Below are 18,450 nucleotides of genomic sequence, written 5' to 3'. Positions count from 1 at the left end.
CCCCTAAATAATGATTTTCCCAGCTAGCGCTGATTTTAAGGATGGGGTTTAGCGACTCACGGTGACGCTCCCATCAGCCTTCCAGAAGGGGCGGTTTCCAAAAGAAAACTACAATTCCCATGAGGCGTCAAATTAAAACTGTCGCAGGGCATCACGGAAGTCGTAGGCTCCTTCCGCCTGAGCCCCTTTCATTCCTTAAGCGAGTAAACTACAAGTCCCAGGAGCCTCGGTACTGGCACGCCTGCGCGAGAGTCCTGAGGGTGAGGTGGAGGTGGGGGTGGGGGTGGGGGTGGGGCTGCCCCGGGCGGTGGGGGGCGGGGTTCGAGCGGGCTGTGTGGAGCCTTCAGACTCCCGGCGCCATTTAGCGCGGCGAGTTTCTCTGTGGGACGCGCCTCTTCACACTCGACCACTCTGCACTCCAGTCTTCGGTGACAGAAGGTGCCTGTTGGGGTTACTACTTTTTTCTCTCCCTGTCCCCCTTCACCCAGTCCTTTCGGTCTCCTCTGCTCTTGGCCCAGAGAAGCAGCGGAGCTCGGGCCCCGCGGCGAGCGGCCCTCCCCTCCCCACCGTTCCCTCCCTCCGTCAGCCCCCGGCACCGGCCCGGGAGGAGACGGGGGTTTGCCAGGCCCGGGGCGGGCGGGGAGGCCTCGGGGAAGGGGGGGCCCGCTTCTCAGGCACCGAGGCTTCGACTCTTCAGTCCGGGCGATGGACGCCTTGTGAGACTGGTCCCCCTCGCTGGGGGCGCGTTTGTGAGGCGGCGACCGACTGACTGTCCGGGAGCCCCCGGGCCCGGCCCTCCCTCGCCTTCCCCGGCCCCTCCCACTCTCTTTGGCCCTGGAGCTGCCACCGCTCGGGAGTCCGTGCTAGTCCCTGCCTCGCGTTGCCGCCGCCCTCCGGGCCTAGCCCGCCCAGTCCGCGCAGCGGCGGCGGCGGGGAGCCGGAGCCGTCGCCGCACCCGCCGCATCCGCTTCCACTCGGTGCCGGCTCTTTGCCTTGCCCCTCATGACTGCGGCGTCTCTGCTGCTACAGCCTTCCCGGCCGCCGCTTGCCGCAGGATGGCTGCGGATCGCGAGGCGCTAACCCCAGTGGCTCAGCTCCTCGATAGCCCGCCGGCGAGCCCGCCTTGTGAGCCGAAGCAGCAGTCGCAGCAGGGCCCCGTGTCCCGCCTCGCCTTCGGGGCGACTTGTCAGTGCTAAGCGAGGAGTCGTCCGGTTTGATCCTAGCCGGTCGGGAGCCGGAGCCGTCGTAGCGGTACCTGCCAACCTGCACCGCTCCTCCGGGTCGGCCCCTCACCCTCTCTTCATTCACAAATTCGGCCCGGCTCGCCTCGCTCCAGCGGACCGACCATGTCCCGAGGCGCCGCGGAGAAGCAGGGCGGCGCTCCGAGCTCCCTGTTCCTCTCGCCGCCGGCGCCTACCCCCAAGAATGGCTCTAGCTCAGATTCCTCTGTTGGGGAGAAACTGGGCGCGGCGGGGACAGACTCTGGAACTGGCAGGACTGAGGAGTACCGGCGTCGCCGCCACACTATGGACAAGGACAGCCGTGGGGCGGCCGCGACTACCACCACCACCGAGCACCGCTTCTTCCGCCGCAGCGTCATCTGCGACTCCAACGCCACGGCGTTGGAATTGCCCGGCCTCCCGCTTTCTCTCCCTCAGCCCACCGTCGCCGCAGTGGTTCCACAGAGTACTCCTTCGGAGCCCCATCGCGAGGAGACCTTGACCGCGACCGTCGCTGCCCAGGTAGCCCAGCAGCCTCCCGCTGCAGTTGCTGCCCCGAGAGAACCCGCTGCCCCGGGCCCTGCAGCCACGACTGCCCCCAGCAGTATCAGCAAAGACCGCCAAATTTCCCAGCCCGACCATGTGGGGAGCAAAGAGGAGCCTCCATCAGCGAGAAGCGGCAGCGGCGGCAGCAGCGCCAAGGAATCGCAAGAGGAACGGAGCCAGCAACAGGATGATATCGAAGAGCTGGAGACCAAGGCCGTGGGAATGTCCAACGACGGCCGCTTTCTCAAGTTTGACATAGAAATTGGCAGAGGCTCCTTTAAGACGGTCTACAAAGGACTGGACACTGAAACCACTGTGGAGGTCGCCTGGTGTGAACTGCAGGTATAGCCCCGCCTACTTTATTATACGGTGGTTTGGGTCCCAAATGTGCTCGGTTAAGCCAGTTTATCGAGTTCACTCGTTACTTGTCATTCTTTAACTGTTCGCTCAGACTGGGGGGGAGGCCACCTTTTCAAAGAGATTGAAACTAGATTTTGGGGGATTATTGATAGCCAGTGAGATTTGCTGCTAGAGAAGGAGTTGTGAAAATCTTCGGTACAAACGCATTGCCCACTTGTTGTTATTATAGTATAGTGTCTGGCAGTAAACTTGGAAATAGTGGAGGACGTTTTTGAGTTAGGAAAGTACAGTCTTCCTGCCTTGTACATTTCAGACTCATCAGAGACTCTGCAGTGATGATCTGCTGGTGTGTTACTGAGATCAGACTGTTCTTTTTTAATAAGAACGACCTTGTTCATGAATGACCTTCCTTTGGCTATATCTTTGTTGGCGGTTACACAGTCATTTAATAATAACCACTATAAAAAAGACTTTCTTCTGGCCAAATGCCTTGGGACTAGTAAGGTACAATAAGTATTCGATGTTGTACCACCTAATGGCGCTTAAGCCTTATGCTAGCTAGCAGTGATCTTACATTGTTAATTAAAACTAGTATGTCTTTAGCCCAGAAACTATACAATGAATAGTACTAGCCCATGCAAAATTATTGTTTTAGTTTTGTTATAAAAGATTTTTAAGCCAAGCTTTCCCAAAAGTTCATAGGAGTTACTACAATGCTTCCTTTTTAATCTCTGGGAGGTTTTCATGGTGTAAATAATGGTGTGTCATTCTGGTTGACAAGTATATTCTAGGTTTAAATACCTGGTTTTGGGTTACTTGTTGTTTGACCTGTATCAGCTTGATTTCCTCATCAGGAAATGAACGTAGGTTATTGGAAGAAGCAGTGTTAACACTGAATGTAAAAGGCAGGGTTTTTTGTTGTTTTTTTTTTAATGAAGAATGCCATTATCTATATTCTTTTTTGCCAAGAAAAAGGACCAAGCTGAAATAGGATATGAAAGTAACTGAATGATCTAGGAATTTTGTTTTATCTATGTTAATAATACGTAATTCTTTGAATGTCACCTTCCAAATGACCAAGGCCATATCAAATGTGAAGGGAAAATTAACATGTGGAAGGAAATAAACTTAAAAACTGACAAGTTCTTTAGAACATAATATTGTAGGTTTTACAGTTAGTGATATAGAACTTCTAGGCATTGTGAAAAAACTACACTGTTTTATAGTGGTTTAGAGTTGGGAAGGTGACAGATCTTTAAAAAAATTTGTCAAACTATGATTTTATTCTTATTGTTCAGTCTTATTCAGAAACTTAGGTCTGCCTGGCTCTACTGCGTGGGGCAGTGGTTGAACTTCCACCTATGAACCAGGGGGGAGGGACGGAGAGAGAGAGACTGAGAGAGTGAGATAGAGAGAAATATCCATTGGTTGCCTCCCCCACGCCCCCCAAAGGTAGATCCAACCTCCAACTCCAGCTGGGGCATGTTATATCAAAATATTCAGTTTAGTTAAGAAAAACCACACTAATTATTTCTGTAGATGTATTTTGTGCAGCCAAGGTTTAGCTTCTCAGAAACAGATGATCTTTTTTTTTTTTTTTTAGATGGTATTGTGTTAAACACAAACATATAAACCAAACAGTAAGAGGTGAAACTAATTAGTGAATCAAATAATAATTAATGTGCACACTTTCTATATTAGTACATAAAAGTAAACAGATTGCTTAGGATAATGACAAGATCATCTTGATAACTAATAGTTTTGAGCTTAATAACCTGATATATTCATCTCTGTGTGAATACTCTCCTTACTTGGACTGGTAGGTCATTGCGGATTAAGGTAAATTTGGAAATGCAACAGATTATCTCTTTTACATGCTGAAGAGTTCCATGCATTCTCATATTTATACTAAAGGCCGGGTGCATGGATTCGTGCATCAGTGGGGTCCCTCAGCCTGGCCTGCGCCCTCTTGCAATCCAGGACCCCTCGGGGAATGTCTGTCTGCTGGTTTCGGCCCAGCCGGATCCCCGCAGGCCCTGGGATCCGGCTGAAACCAGCAGTCGGGCATCCCCTGAGGGATGTATTAGTGGTGAAGCAGCAGGCAGTGGGGAGGAGCCTGGGCCAGGTGCTGTTCAGCTCCCACTCTCCCAATGCCAATGCTGGCATGTAGGGGGAGTGTCCACAGGGGAGGCTCGTGCCTCGCAGCTGCACTCGCCAGTCACAAGCCCCGTGTCTGGTGACGATTGGTCAGCTGAGCAGCTCTCCCACAGTGGGAGCACACTGACTACCAGGGGGCAGCTCCTGCGTTGAGCATCTGCCCTCTGGTGGTCAGTGTGCATCATAACTACCAGTTGAATGGTCGAACAGCCACTTAGGCTTTTATATGTATAGATGCTCTTTAACTCTGCATTCATCCCTTCCACACAAGCACTCAGCTATAGGTAGTAAAGAGTAGCTAAAGAATTCTTAATAAAGAAGTAAATTGGTTAGATTTGTATATTAATAGTTGTGAAGAATAAATTTAAAGAATACAGAGGTGTGGAGTTTAGTTAGGGTCTGAATATGAGACGTATTAGAGGAATGGCATCTTTAAATACTTAGGAGATAAAGTATGCAGGGTTTAGTGATTAATTCAATTTGGAGGAAAATGAAGAAGGGTAAGAGGGTGGGGCTAGATCAGGGGTGGGCAAACTTTTTGACTCGAGGGCCACAATGGGTTCTTAAACTGGACCGGAGGGCCGGAACAAAAGCATGGATGGAGTGTTTGTGTGAACTAATATAAATTCAAAGTAAACATCATTACATAAAAGGGTACGGTCTTTTTTTTTTTTTTTTAGTTTTATTCATTTCAAACGGGCCGGATCTGGCCCGCTGGCCGTAGTTTGCCCACGGCTGGCTAGATGATGGTGCTGTCAATTGAAGGAGGGAATGAGAAAGAAGAGTGGTTTTAGTTTTTTTGAGATGATGACTTTGAGGTCATTGTAGAAACCTCCAGGAAGAAGTTCAATTGTCGGTTATATTACTGAACATCAAAAAATAGGTTTGAGGTAGAGATAGAGGATGATGATCCCCAAATTTCTATATTAGTCATAGCTGAAATAATGAAAGTAAATGAAATCATTTAGAGAGAGGAGATATATATATGTATAGTGAGAGAAAGAAGTAGAGGAAGAGACTAGGGCAAAATAGGAATAACTAATGGATAAGCAAAGGAAAAAAGAGCCCAGGGGTTAGACTAAATAGAACACTAGAAGAGTAGTAATATCAAGGGAATAAAATTTCAAGAAAAGAATATAGCAGAGAAGTCCAAGTTGCTTAGCAGTAATTGTTCAGAATGAATTTTTGAAGGAGTAGGATAAGAAGTATAGAGATTAGGCTATTGAAATTGTATATTGCATTTGGTTATTAAGTCATTAACAATAAAATTTAGGATTATCTAAGTAAGGGAGATTAAGGAAGAAGCACATAAGTAGATGTAAATCACTGGTAATATTCTATATTTCTGAATTAGTTTGCAAGGGAGAAGTACAGAAATAGAATCTATAAGTAACTCATGTGGCTATTTAAATTTAAATTAATTAAAATGAAACACAGTTTTAAAAATATGTATAGTTTTAAAACTCAGTCCTTTAGTTGCACCAGCCACATTTCAAACGTTCAAAAGCCACATGTGGTTACTATATTAGATGGCGCAGTTGCGTACCATACTCACACTGGCTAGGCATCAAACCTGCAACCTATGTGCCCTGACCAGGAATCAAACCTGTACCTTTTGTTGTAAGGGACAACGCTCTAACCAACCGAGCCACCTGGCCAGGTTGAGTTGTATGTGTTTTAAATAGCTTTATTGAGATATAATTCACGTCATAAAGAATATACAGTACTACTATTTTATAACTTAAGTTACAATTTAAAACATCTATACTCTATCCTACGTAATAAAAGCCTAATATGCTAAGTGTCTGGTCGTCCGGTCGGCCGTTCACCTATCAAAGTGTAATATGCTAATGATACGCTAAGGCTGCTTAACTGCACCGATGGAGTCCCTCGGCCTGGCCTGCACCCTCTCGCAATTCGGGACCCTTCGTGGGGATGTCGGAGAGCTGGTTTTGGCCCGATCCCAACGGCCAAGCCGAGGGACCCCACTGGTGAACGAATTTGTGCACCAGGCTTCTAGTTAGTAATAAAGAAAAAAATAGCCTTTCCTTTTGTGGAAAATATGTACAAAGGATGTTATTACAGACTCACATATACATGCAGAGTTGACAAAGATTAACATTGTTACATTTGCTCCAAATATTTGGTGACCTTATAGTTTCAAAAGAGTGGAAAATTTGTGGTGGATTTAAGGAATAGCTGAGGAAGGTTAAGAAGTAGAGGTAGTAAGAGAAGGTAATTTATCATTTATTTACTTTTTAAATTTATCTTTATTGTAGGAATGACTACAGATGTTTCCTCCCCCCATTCCCTCCTTAACCCCCTCCACCATGCTCCCACTCCCTCATCAGGACTTCACCTCACTATTGTCTATCCATGGGTTATGCATATATGCATATAAGTTCTTCGAGTAATCTCTTACTGCCCCTGCTCCCCTTTCCCTCTGAAATAGGTCAGTCTGTTGCATGCTTCCATGTCTGTGGACCTCTTTTATTTGTCAGCTTATTTTGTGCATTAGATTCTACATATAAGTGGGATCATGTGATACTTGCCTTTCTTTGACTGTCTTATTTCATTTAACATAATACTCTCCAGGTCCCTCCATGCTGTCTCAAAGGGTAAGAGATCCTTCTTTTTATAACTGCATAGTATTCCATTGTGTTAATGTACCACAGCTTTTTTTTTTTTAATTGATTAAGGTATTACATATGTGTCCTTATCCCCCCATTGCCCCTTCCCACACCCCACTCATGCCCTCACCCCCCTGTTGTCTGTGTCCATTGGTTAGGCTTATATGCATACATACAAGTCCTTTGGTTGACCTCTCTCCCTTATCCCCACCCTCCCCTACCTTCTCTCTGAGGTTTCATGGTCTGATCGATGCTTCTCTGTCTCTGGATCTGTTTTTGTTCATCAGTTTATGTTGTTCATTATATTCCATAAATGAGTGAAATTTATCTTTCTCTGATGGGCTTATTTCGCTTAGCATAATGTTCTCCAGTTCCATACATGTTGCAAATGGTAAGAATTCCTTCTTTTTTACTGCAGCGTAGTATTCCATCACAGCTTTTTTTTTTTTTTTTTTGATTTTTTTTTTTTAATCCATTCATCTACTGATGAGTACTCGGGCTTTTTCCAGATCTTAGCTATTGTAAATAAAACTGCTATGAACATAGGGGTGCATATATTCTTTCTAATTGGTGTTTCGGTATTCTTAGGATATATTCCTGGTAGTGGGATTACTGGGTCAAATGGCAGTTCTATTTTTAATTTTTTGAGGAAAGCCCACACTGTCTTCCATAGTGGTTGCTCTAGTCTGCATTCCTATCAGCAGTATACTAGGATTCTCTTTTCTCCACATCCTTGCCAGCACTTGTTGATTTGTTGATGATAGACATTCTGGCAGGTGTGAGGTGATATCTCATTGTAGTTTTAATTTGCATCTCTGAGGATTAGTGACATTGAGCATTTTTTCATGTCTCCTGACTATTTGTATGTCCTCTTTGGAGAAGTGTCTATTCAGGTCTTCTGCCCATTTTTTAATTGGGTTGTTTGTCTTCCTTTTGTTGAGTTGTATGAGCACTTTATATATTTTGGAAATTAAGCCCTTATCAGATGTATCATTGGCAAATATGTTCCCCCATACAGTGAGTTCCCTTTTTATTTGATGCTGGTTTCTGTAGCTGTACAGAGGTTTTTAGTTTGGTGTAGTCCCATTTGTTTATTTTTTCCTTTGTTTCTCTTGCCCTAGGGCCTAGGCGATGTACCTGTGAAAATTCTGTTATGTGAGATGTCTGATATTTTGCTGCCTACATTTTCTTCTAGGATTTTTATGGTTTCACTACTTACATTTAAGTCTTTTATCCATTTTAAGTTTATTCTGTGTCTGGTGTAAGTTGGTGGTCTGGTTTAATTTTTACATGTATCTGTCCAATTTTCTCAACACCACTTATTGAAGAGACTCTTTATTCCATTGTATGCTCTTGCCTCAATTGTCAAAGGTAATTTCTTTAGACTAGTTTGAATGAATATAGAGCAAGAAAGTTTGGGTGGGTAAGTAGGAGATGTTATCAAGGATAAGGTGGATAGGTGAGCAAGGAAAGATCTTTAAAAGTTGAAACATTGAAATGTAATATTTGGTCATTCTTTATGGATAGTTAAATTCAATCTAAACACTTTATGCCATATATCAACTAGTTTACAGAATACTCAAGTACTGGGAGCAATGTGCTGATTTTTAAACAGTTTGCTTTTTTTATGTAATCTGACATTCATGCTACATTTGCATATCAGTATGGTGATGTGTAAGTGGAAGCAGCTCTCTGAAATTACCATCCTTATTTGCCACTTGAGGAAACAGCCAGATTTCCTGTAATTCCATTGCAAGAAAGTTCTGAATTATACTATTTCTAGAATATAGTCAAAATGGACTTTTCTACAAAAGTAGAGTTTGACATGCTTGTGAGGGTAACGAGGGAGACTTTACTACTCATGGTTACTCACGCCACCAAAACTGGAAAAGAATAAGACAATTCTTTTAGAGCAGTTTTAGGTTTACAACAAAATTGAGAGGGAAGTACAGAGATTTCTTATGTACCTACTACCCACACCCCCAACATGCTAGCTTCAACCTTCTCCATTATAAACATTACTCACCAGAACAATACTTTTTTGTACTATATTGACAGAACAGTACTAAATTGACAAATCGTAACCAAAAGTCTATAGTTTTCCTTCAAGTTCACTCTTAGTGTTGTACATTCTGTGGGTTTGGACAGACATATATCTTCATCATTATAATATACAAAATATTTTCACTGCTCTTCATTCTTCTATCACCCTGACTGACCCCTGGCTACCACTAATCTTTGTTACATCTTCGTAGCCTTGCCTTTTCCTGAATAGTTGGAATCATACAGTACCTGTAGCCTTTTCAGATCGACTTCTTGTGCCTAGTAAAGGCAGAAAATTAACCGATGATTTTGTATTTGAGTCATAATTGTTGACTAGAATGTTTACAAAGACCAAGTCACAGAGGGTAGGTGTTCATTCAGAAGTGTTGAGGATAAAGGATTGGACTAAATGACCCTTTTATTACTACTATTTTGTGATGTGTTGAGAATTATGTGCATAGTTATATTCATCGCATGATTTACAGTGTTACTTTTAGTTACTATTGTCATTGGATAAAATCAGTCAGTATCTGTGCCTTTCATTTGCATCTTTTTGTTTTTTCTTTTTTTGATGTATAAATATATTTAATTTAATTTGGCTTCTTTTTCCTGAAGTTCCAGTGGGGAAATAATAGGCTTCTCTGCCCAAAGTAAAGATGTCTACTGACTGCAAGGATTCTGGACAAGCATGTTTGCATCCTGCTTGTCGATGACCGTGTTAGGGGCCGGTCAGAATTTTCCAGCAGTGAATTCATTTGCAGTTTTTAAATAGCTGAAGAGTTATATTTGTTTCTTCATGAAAGACAAGATTTTATCATGGAATTAGATGCTTGTGTTACTTTGGGCCAAATGTAGTCTACTAGAATTTTGATATAGAACTAGCTGTGGTCTATCACGACTATTATCCAGCTGTGTAATTTCTCAAGTATAATATTAATACTTGATTTGAAGAGAAATAGTGAAATCAATGCTTGCCATAAGTATGGTATTTCTTTTGAAATGACAAGTGGTAAATATTTAGTATCATAGTTACTGTAGTTTAGTTGTTCAATGAAACAAATATTAATATTACACGATAGCTATTTTTAAAAAAATAATTTATCACAGACTCAGGAAACTTTAGACTGTTTAGCTTCCAAAAACTGACAGTATTTTTCATCTGTCTTTGTGTCTGGTTCAGATATGGCAGAATTGTACTATTAAATGTAAGCTTTGAGTGGTACTTAATTTTGAGTTGTAGCCACAGGTAACTATGACTGAAACATAATTCAAAACTTTTGGCAATTTGCCCTTGCTGGCTTGGCTCAGTGGATAGAGCGTCGGCCTGTGGACTGCTGGGTCCCGGGTTCGATTCCGGTCAAGGGCACATGCCTGGGTTGCAGGCTCGATCCCCAGTAGGGGGTGTGCAGGAGGCAGCTAATCAATGATTCTCTCTCATCATTGATGTTTCTCTCTCTCCCTCTCCCTTCCTCTCTGAAACCAATAAAAATATATTTAAAAAAACCCAAAAACTTTTGGCAATGGATAGCTTGTTAATTGCTTTAGAAGGATTTTAAGCCTTGCTTCATATTTAGTGCTTTAACTAGAATATGTAAGTAGCTGGCTCATGGTTTCCTAATGATTTAAATTAAGTTGTAATTATCTTTCAAATTAACTGATTTCACATTAGGGTTAAATTTTGTTTATACTGTTTACTTGAACTGTGGGAAACCTGAAGGGGGGCGGTTACGGTATTTAATATTTAGATTTGATGCTTGAGTTTTTAAGAAATCTTATAAAGATGTTAAGATTTGTGTAGATGTGCTAGTGGTAAAATATTTTTTTAAAATTAGATATTACATATAACATAAACCTAGAAAAGTTAACATATCGTGACTAATTGGTTATCATAGTGAGTAATTTGTTATTAAAAAGTGAATTGTGGAAATTGTCAAAGGAAATACATTTTGTTGTAAGCAAAAATATTAATAAAATATAAGATATTCAGGCATATGGAGAATAATTTTAATGTGTCAATGAAAATGAAAACTCATATTCTGTAAGTCTGGGTTTTGGACAACTAATAAATTCCTTATGTAAAAAATGATTTGTGGAAATTGAAAGGCAACAGTCATTGTGCTAACACTTGTGATTAGGGCTTGAGATTATGAATGACTTAATAAAATAATATGGGACAGGACATATCCACTTTTTAAAGAGATTAACATAACCAAGCTATGGGGAAACATGAAAGATTTTAAGAAAGAAAAACACTAGGTTTATATTTTTTAAACAATGGATAAAGTCTGATTCTCACACCTCCCCACCATACCCCTCAGTCCAGGAGGATAGCATTCTCTTCTTTAAAACGGCCACTGACTCTGTTTCTCTTAACAGTGATGATCATATTGTCACTCTTTCTTAAGAGTTGAATAATATGTTCAACTTATTTTCATAATATTTTAGAATAATTAGTGAGTGAACTTTGGCAGCTCATATTTGGCATATGAGTGGTAGTTGCTTTCCGATTTATAATTCTCAGTTGGGAAAATAATCTAGATTATGTTGTGAATATAATTTACAAATATACTCATAACACATATATATATATATTTATAAATTTCCTTAGTCTTCTAAGAGAAAAATTCATATGTAATCTCATGAATTGACTGAACTATGGAATAAAAATATTGGGTTTTTTTAATATCTCAACTACTATATTCTGGTTTGAGAAATAAAGAATAACTAAGACATTTTCTCCTCTTTGAGTGTGACAGACACTACCTCAGTCAACCTCTATTTCCTCTTCTCTGAATTTGTTTGAAATTCCTATTTACTACACTGATTTGACTAGCCTCCATTAGTCTCAAAAGTCAGAAGAAATAACTTGCTATCTGCCATTTCTAATGTTAGTAATTTTAAAATCTGAAAATTTGTTAGTAATCATTAACAGAATTGTTTAAGGGTAAACAATTAAAGTTGTATATAGAAATAATTTGAGGTACCTTTTTGGGTTCTTTGCCAGTAATGTTATGACTTTATTATGGCTATAGGACAGGATGTAGAAATAAATCTTTGCTTTATTTATGAAGCAGTGATAATCTGCTCCCACCTGCAGTGTTCAATTTTTTTTTAGCTTTTTGTAGAGAGATCACCTTTGTTTAGCCTTCAGTTCTTAACATGCTAGACTTCAGTCCTTATATGCTTCAGTCCTTACGGACTCCTGTTGTTGGTGAAGATTTATTTGTCAAGAGATGGGAATAAAGGATTTCAAATTTTTACTGTTTTTAAATGGGGCCTTTTAAAATATATATAATGTCTAAAATATATATAATGTCTAATACTGAGTGAGGCACACAGATTGTAAAAATATGGCCTCTTTTATAGTACTTTGGTTTTAAAATTTGGACAGAATATAGAAATGTAGGAAAATTTCGGTTATATTATGGCCCCAGCCATGCATTTTCAAAAGCAATGTGTTGCATTTCTAAAGCTAGTGCATTGCATGCACCACTGAGCATAATGGGAAAAGAAAAGTGCCATAAAAAGCTAAGTACCAAGTAACTAGCTAGAAAAGGCTTTTAATGGGAGAGCTGGTACGGTCATTAATCTAGTAGAGTAATACTTGAGGAAATGGTTCCTTGTGTTTAACTGCAATTTCTTTTAGTTATTAGAGACCAAAATAGGAAATTCAGAATTAACACTTAAATGCTGATATAGGTTTATTTTTTTTAAAAGTGCCTTTTTGCAGCCCAGTTTAGTACAAGGAAAATTAGGATGGGAGGCTTGGTTCTCATGCTAACTACAGAAGAATGACCTTGAGTAAGTATGCTGTCTTATTAGTGAAGTGAGTGGTAGAATTGTTTAAGGATCTTTTCAGCGTATTCTCTTGAACAATCGATAAGGAGGATTTTTACCTTGATTCAGTCTGATTTCCCCTAACACTCCTCCGGTTACTAAGTGTATAGTAGTTTTGCTCTAAATAGACTACTTTTCAGTGACTTTCAAACTTTTGATTAAGACCCATTCTAATCTAATAATTAAATTTTACATTATGACTTAGTACATGCACACATAAAAAGACAAAAGTTTCACAAAACTTATGTTTTCTGTCCTATTTCACTTAAAAATAAAGGCTATTTACAGTCCACTCTGAAAAAACCCCCACTTCATTTAGTTTTTTTTACTTAATTTGTTAAATCAAGTGGCAAGTTGATTAAATATTTGCCACAAAATGAAAATATAGTGGCTATATGAGTTTTAGCTCCTGCCATTGTTAATAAACACAAACTCTGAACAGTATTCATTCTTAGGAAGGGAACAAATGATGGTGACTTTAAATAATAGCTTATTAGGTACATGTAAAGTTCTACAGTTGCTGGTTTATAGATAATTTAGTGATTTGTTAGTTTTATTTCTACTTTCTATTATTTAGTCCCTTATTAATAGATACAATACTGGCATTCACTGTATCAAACCAGTGGGACTAAAATTTTTTAGCACCTTTTTTGCATTTGAGTTTTTTGAGTATTTTGTGGTTAATTTAAAAAAGTTTTCTGCTTTTGCGTTCTAACCACGAAGATATATTTTGTAAAAAAACTTGCCAATCTTATAGTTCTGTCAAATTCCTTTATTCTTCTACTCCGTGACTTTCTTAGGGGATTTGTGTCTTTTTAAATCTAAGAAAGAATTAAAATAAAAATTTTGGGGAATGTTAATGTTTGTGTGACCTTGGACATCCCACTCACCTAAATCCTGAGCCTTATTCATCATCTGAAAATGGTAACTTGTGCACTTGACTGGATTATTTTAAATAACAAAGAAAAAATGCAGTATACTCATTTACTCAAATGATGTAAAATTTTATATAATTGTAAGTCATTATTATAGACTTGATTTTGGAAATGAACTTCTGAGCTTTTGGGCTTAAAATGACACTAAAAGTTCAAAACCTAATTGTCATTTGTTTAAGACTTTGAATCCTGAATTCTTTAAGAAAATAATAAAGGTGGTGACATAGCTGACTATTTAATCTAGCAAGTTTATAACAATGCCACCTGCTTGTTCTGTAGTACATTATGTCATTAAATTCTCTCAGTAACCCCATATATAATATGTGTCATCTCTATTTTTTAGATCAGGAAACCAAGGGAACTATTTGGTGGAATAGTGTTTCTAAAATTGGAGCTTTTAGTTGAATATGTCACTTTGGGATTCCCAAATCTGTGAAATTAATTAGAATTTAGAAATCGAATTAAAATCTGAGGAAAACACGATGGAAATAAAATTGTCATGACTTTGTCTTAAGGTCACTAATCAGAGAAATGCAAATTAAGACTATAATATTTTTATCTATGACAAATTAAGTATATCTATACTGATAATAGAGAAATATGCAAATTGTCTGGGACATGGTCACAGTAACAGTAATGAGCGAACAGCAGGCTGCGTGGGGTAACAAGGCCAGCAGGGGGGTTAGTGAGGGACGACCAAACAACTGAACAGCAGGCTGCGTGGGGCGACCAGGCCGGCAGGGGGGTTAGTGAGGGATGACCAAACGATTGAATAGCAGGCTGTGTGGGGTGACCAGGCCGGCAGGGGGGGCATTTGGGGGCGACTAGGACGGCAGGAGGGGACAGTTGGGGGTGACCAGGCTGGCAGGGGGCAGTTGGGGGTGACCGGGTTGGCAGTGGGGGCAGTGAGGGACAGTTGGGGGTGACTAGGCTGGCACAGGGGGCAGTAAGGGACAACCAGGCTGGCAGGGGTGGCAGTTAGGGGCAACCAGGCCGGCAGAGGGGGGAAGTTGGGGGCGACCAGGCCGGCGGGGGTGGGGGCAATTAGGGGCGACCGGGCCAACAGAGGGGGGCAGTTGGGGGCAACCAGGTCGGTGGGGGGGGGCAGTTAGGGGTGACCAGGCTGGTGGGGGGGCCAGTTAGGGGCAACCAGGATGGCAGAGGGGGGCAGTTGGGGGTGACCAGGCTGGCAGGGGGGCAGTAAGGGGCGACTAGGCAGGCAGGCAGGCAGGCAGGTGAGCAGTTAGGAGCCAGTGGTCCCGGACATCCCCTGAGGGGTCCCAGATTGGAGAGGGTGCAGGCTGGGCTGAGGCCGCCTCCCCCCCACCCCCCCCCGCCCCCGTGCACGAATTTCGTGCACTGGGCCTCTAATTAAAAAAATAAATGTCCTAAATCAGCACTGTCTAATAATATGTGTATCGCATATGTAGTTTAAATTTTCTAGTAACCACATTAAAAAAATGCAGGTGGAATTAATATATATTTCCAAAGAGGACATACAGATGGTCAAGAAACATAAGAAAAAAGAGATGCAAATTAAAATGAGGTATCACCTCACACCTGCCAGAATGGCTACCATCAACAAATCAAAAGAATATATATTTTGTTGCTCTGAAGTGAAATTCTCTTTTTTTATTAATTCAGCCATACTATGTCTTTTGATTGGAGCATTAATCTATTTGCATTTAAAGTAATTATTGATGATATGTAGTTATTGCCATTTTATTCTTACTTATGATAATTCCTTTTCCTTTTTTCTCTTAAAGAAATCTCTTTTTTTTTAAATGAGGCCGTGGAGCCTTATTTTTTAAATTTATTTTTTATTTATTTTTGTTAATCCTCACCCACGGATATTTTTCCATTGATTTTTAGAGAGAGTGGAAGGGAGGAGGGGAGAGAGAGAGAAAGAGAGAGAGAAACATCAATGTGAGAGAGACACATCGATTGGTTGCCTCCTGCTTGCGCACGACCAGGGCTAAGGATTGAGTCTGCAACTGAGATACGTGCCCTTGCCCAAAATTGAACTCAGGACCCTTGGGTCTGAGGGCTGACACTCTAGCTAACCACTAGGCAAAACTGGCTAGGGCTCTTAAAGAAATCTTTTAATTATTTCTTGCGGTACTGGTTTGGTGGTGATGATCTTCAGTATGTTCTTGTCTAGGAAGCTCTTTATATCTCCACTTCTAAATGATGCTCTTGCTTGTTAATCTTGGTTGTAGTTTCTTGCTTTTTATCACTGAATATTTCCCACCAATCCCTTCTGGCCTGCAAAATTTCTGTTGAGAAATCAGCTGGCATTCTCTGGGAGTTCCCTTGTTTTGCAACTAACTGCTTTTCTCTTGCTGCTTTTAAGATTCTCTCTTTGTGTTTAACCTTTGGCATTTTAATTATGATGTGTCTTGGTGTGGGCCTCTTTGGGTTCATCTTGTTTGGGACTCTGCATTACCTGGACTTTTGTGTCTATTTCCTTCTCCAGGTTAGGGAAGTTTCTAGTCATTATTTCTTCAATAAGTTTTTGATCCTTTGCTGTCTCTCTTCTCCTTCTGGTATCTCTCTGATGCAAATGTTTGTAAGCTTGGTGTTGTCCCATAGGTTCCTTAAACTATTCTCATTTTCTTGTTCTTTTTTCTTTTTGCTGTTCTGATTGGATGCTTTCTGCTACCTTGTTTTCTAAATCACTGATTCAGTCCTCTGCTTTATTTCCTCTGTTGGTGATTCCTTTTAGTGTATTTGTCATTTTGCTTATTTTTCATTTCTGACTGATTCTTTTTTTATGGTTTCTGTCTCCTTGTCTGTTTACTATCTCTTTGTTGAAATTCTCTCTGAGTCCATCTATTCTTCCCCTAAGTTCATTGAGCATCCTTATAACAAGTGTTTTGAACTCTGTATCTGGTAGATTGCTTTCTTCCATTTCATTCAGTTTTTTTTTTTTCCTAGAGTTTTGACCTGATTACTTTGGGACATGTTTCTTTGTCTTTTCATTTTGTCTGCCTCTCTGTATTTGTTTCTGTATATTAGTCTATGTATTAGTTCTGCTAATGTCCCATTCTTCGCAGGGTTGCTTTATGTAGTAAGTGTCATGTGGGGCTGGGCCCAGTCACACATTCTCCATGTTCATATGAGGTGGATGCTCCAGAAGTGTCTCTTGTATAGCAGGTCCTGAAATAATGTTGATTTGTTCAGTGTCATTTGTTAATAATGTTGATGAGATGTCATAGGAACTTAACTCTTGTTTTTATTAATTAGCTTATCGTAAAATTGGTTTTGTTATGTATTGTTTCACTTAAAGTCACATAACTATGTACTACATTGAAGACTTATTATATTTGAGTAAGTATACCTTTCATCAACATAAAATATGCATTGTCTCAAATTTTTTTACTTAAATTTCCCTTTTTATATAGTCATTTCTTTTACTACCATTTATTTCTGCATCCTCTTCCTTCTTGTATCATTTTAATTTAGATGTTTTTTATAAACAACACATAGCTAGATTTAAAAGGGGGCAGAGAAAGCCTATTTCAAAGGTCTCTTTTAATAGAGGACTTTAATCTATTCACACTTATAGTGATCATTGATGTGTATGGACTTGGTCTTCTTCCTGCTTTCTAAGTGGTTATTTCTGCCTTCCCTTTCTTTAGCCTGATTTTCTTGGATGCATTTTTATCCCTAGTGGTCTGTATGTTAAATATTTTTAATTATTCAAGTGATTACTCTGAAATTTATTTTGAAAGCAAACATTTTAGAACTAGGTTGTTTTAGAAAATAAATACTATTTCTCTTATTTCTTTGGTGGTATTTTATAACGAAAAGAGTACAGATTCAAGATTAAGACAGGTTGTGCTTGGACCTTGCTACTTTTTGATGGTGACTCTCTTGTGTGTATTTCTCCATCCTTAAAGAGGGAATAATAACAGGGGTGTTAAGTTTATAATAATAAAGGGTAATATGCTAATTAGACCAGACGTCTTCCAGACGTCCTTCCTGATGAAGCCAGGCCAGAGGGAAGCCAGCATGGGTCCTGGGTGCTTGCGGGTGGACAGTGGAGGGAAGCAGCCTGGGTCCCAGGTGCCTGCGGGTGGCCAGAGGAGGGAAGCTGGTGCCGGCAGCCTGGGCCCCGGGTGCAGGAGGAAAGCCAGTTCTGGCAGCTGGGGGAAGGAAGGTCTATTCTTGCACGAATTTTTGTGCATTAGGCCTCTAGTATGTATATAAAGCACTGACACATAGTTAAGGACTCAATAAGTGTTATTATTAGCTGTCACTTATTAGCAAAAGCTTGAAACTGCATTAGGTAGCATAGTTCTTAGGGGTCCTAGTGGTTGCCTGGTTCTTAATCTGTATTTGCTATTGTATTGTTTTAAGAAATTCATCTTTATCCATTTTACAACTCTATTTTCATTATTCTGTAATGTGCATAGTCTGTTTTGTAGTACAAAGTCAAGTCTGTCTTCTGTTCAGCTGAGTTTTCTACTTTTATGTCTTTCATTTTTACCTTTGTGTATTCTTTTTTTATCCTTCTATCCTCTTAATCTCTGGACAGGCTCAAACAAACAAAAAAAGTTAATATCTTGGATGGTGTGATGGTGTCATGGTTATCTGAATGCCATTTTACATGTTTGTTTGTGTATGTGTATTTGGGTATGAGGCATAGTGTATCAGTCAAGCAAGCTTCTTCAGAGAAAAAAAAATTAGTAGGAGATATCCCCACCTACATGCCCGATA

General features: G+C 40.5%; 1 protein-coding gene across 10 annotated transcripts in view; it reads left to right on the top strand.

Moving 5' to 3' along the window:
• Positions 1-717: 717 nt before the first annotated feature.
• Positions 718-18,450, top strand: part of WNK1 (WNK lysine deficient protein kinase 1) — a 159,464-nt gene continuing 141,731 nt past the window's right edge. For 7 of the 10 annotated variants that reach the window (XM_036301842.1, XM_036301839.1, XM_036301841.1 and 4 more), the window contains exon 1: positions 721-2,108. In XM_036301842.1, coding sequence (XP_036157735.1) covers positions 1,347-2,108 — 762 coding nt within the window. In that variant the 5' untranslated portion in view covers positions 721-1,346. Of the gene's footprint in view, positions 2,109-18,450 lie in introns of all 10 variants that reach the window. The other 3 variants (XM_036301833.1, XM_036301832.1, XM_036301835.1) reach the window with 2 other exon arrangements.

Source organism: Myotis myotis, unplaced genomic scaffold (genome assembly GCF_014108235.1).
Source record: "Myotis myotis isolate mMyoMyo1 unplaced genomic scaffold, mMyoMyo1.p scaffold_m19_p_3, whole genome shotgun sequence".
Classification (NCBI taxonomy): domain Eukaryota; kingdom Metazoa; phylum Chordata; class Mammalia; order Chiroptera; family Vespertilionidae; genus Myotis; species Myotis myotis.
This window is presented reverse-complemented; position numbering and strand designations above follow the sequence as displayed.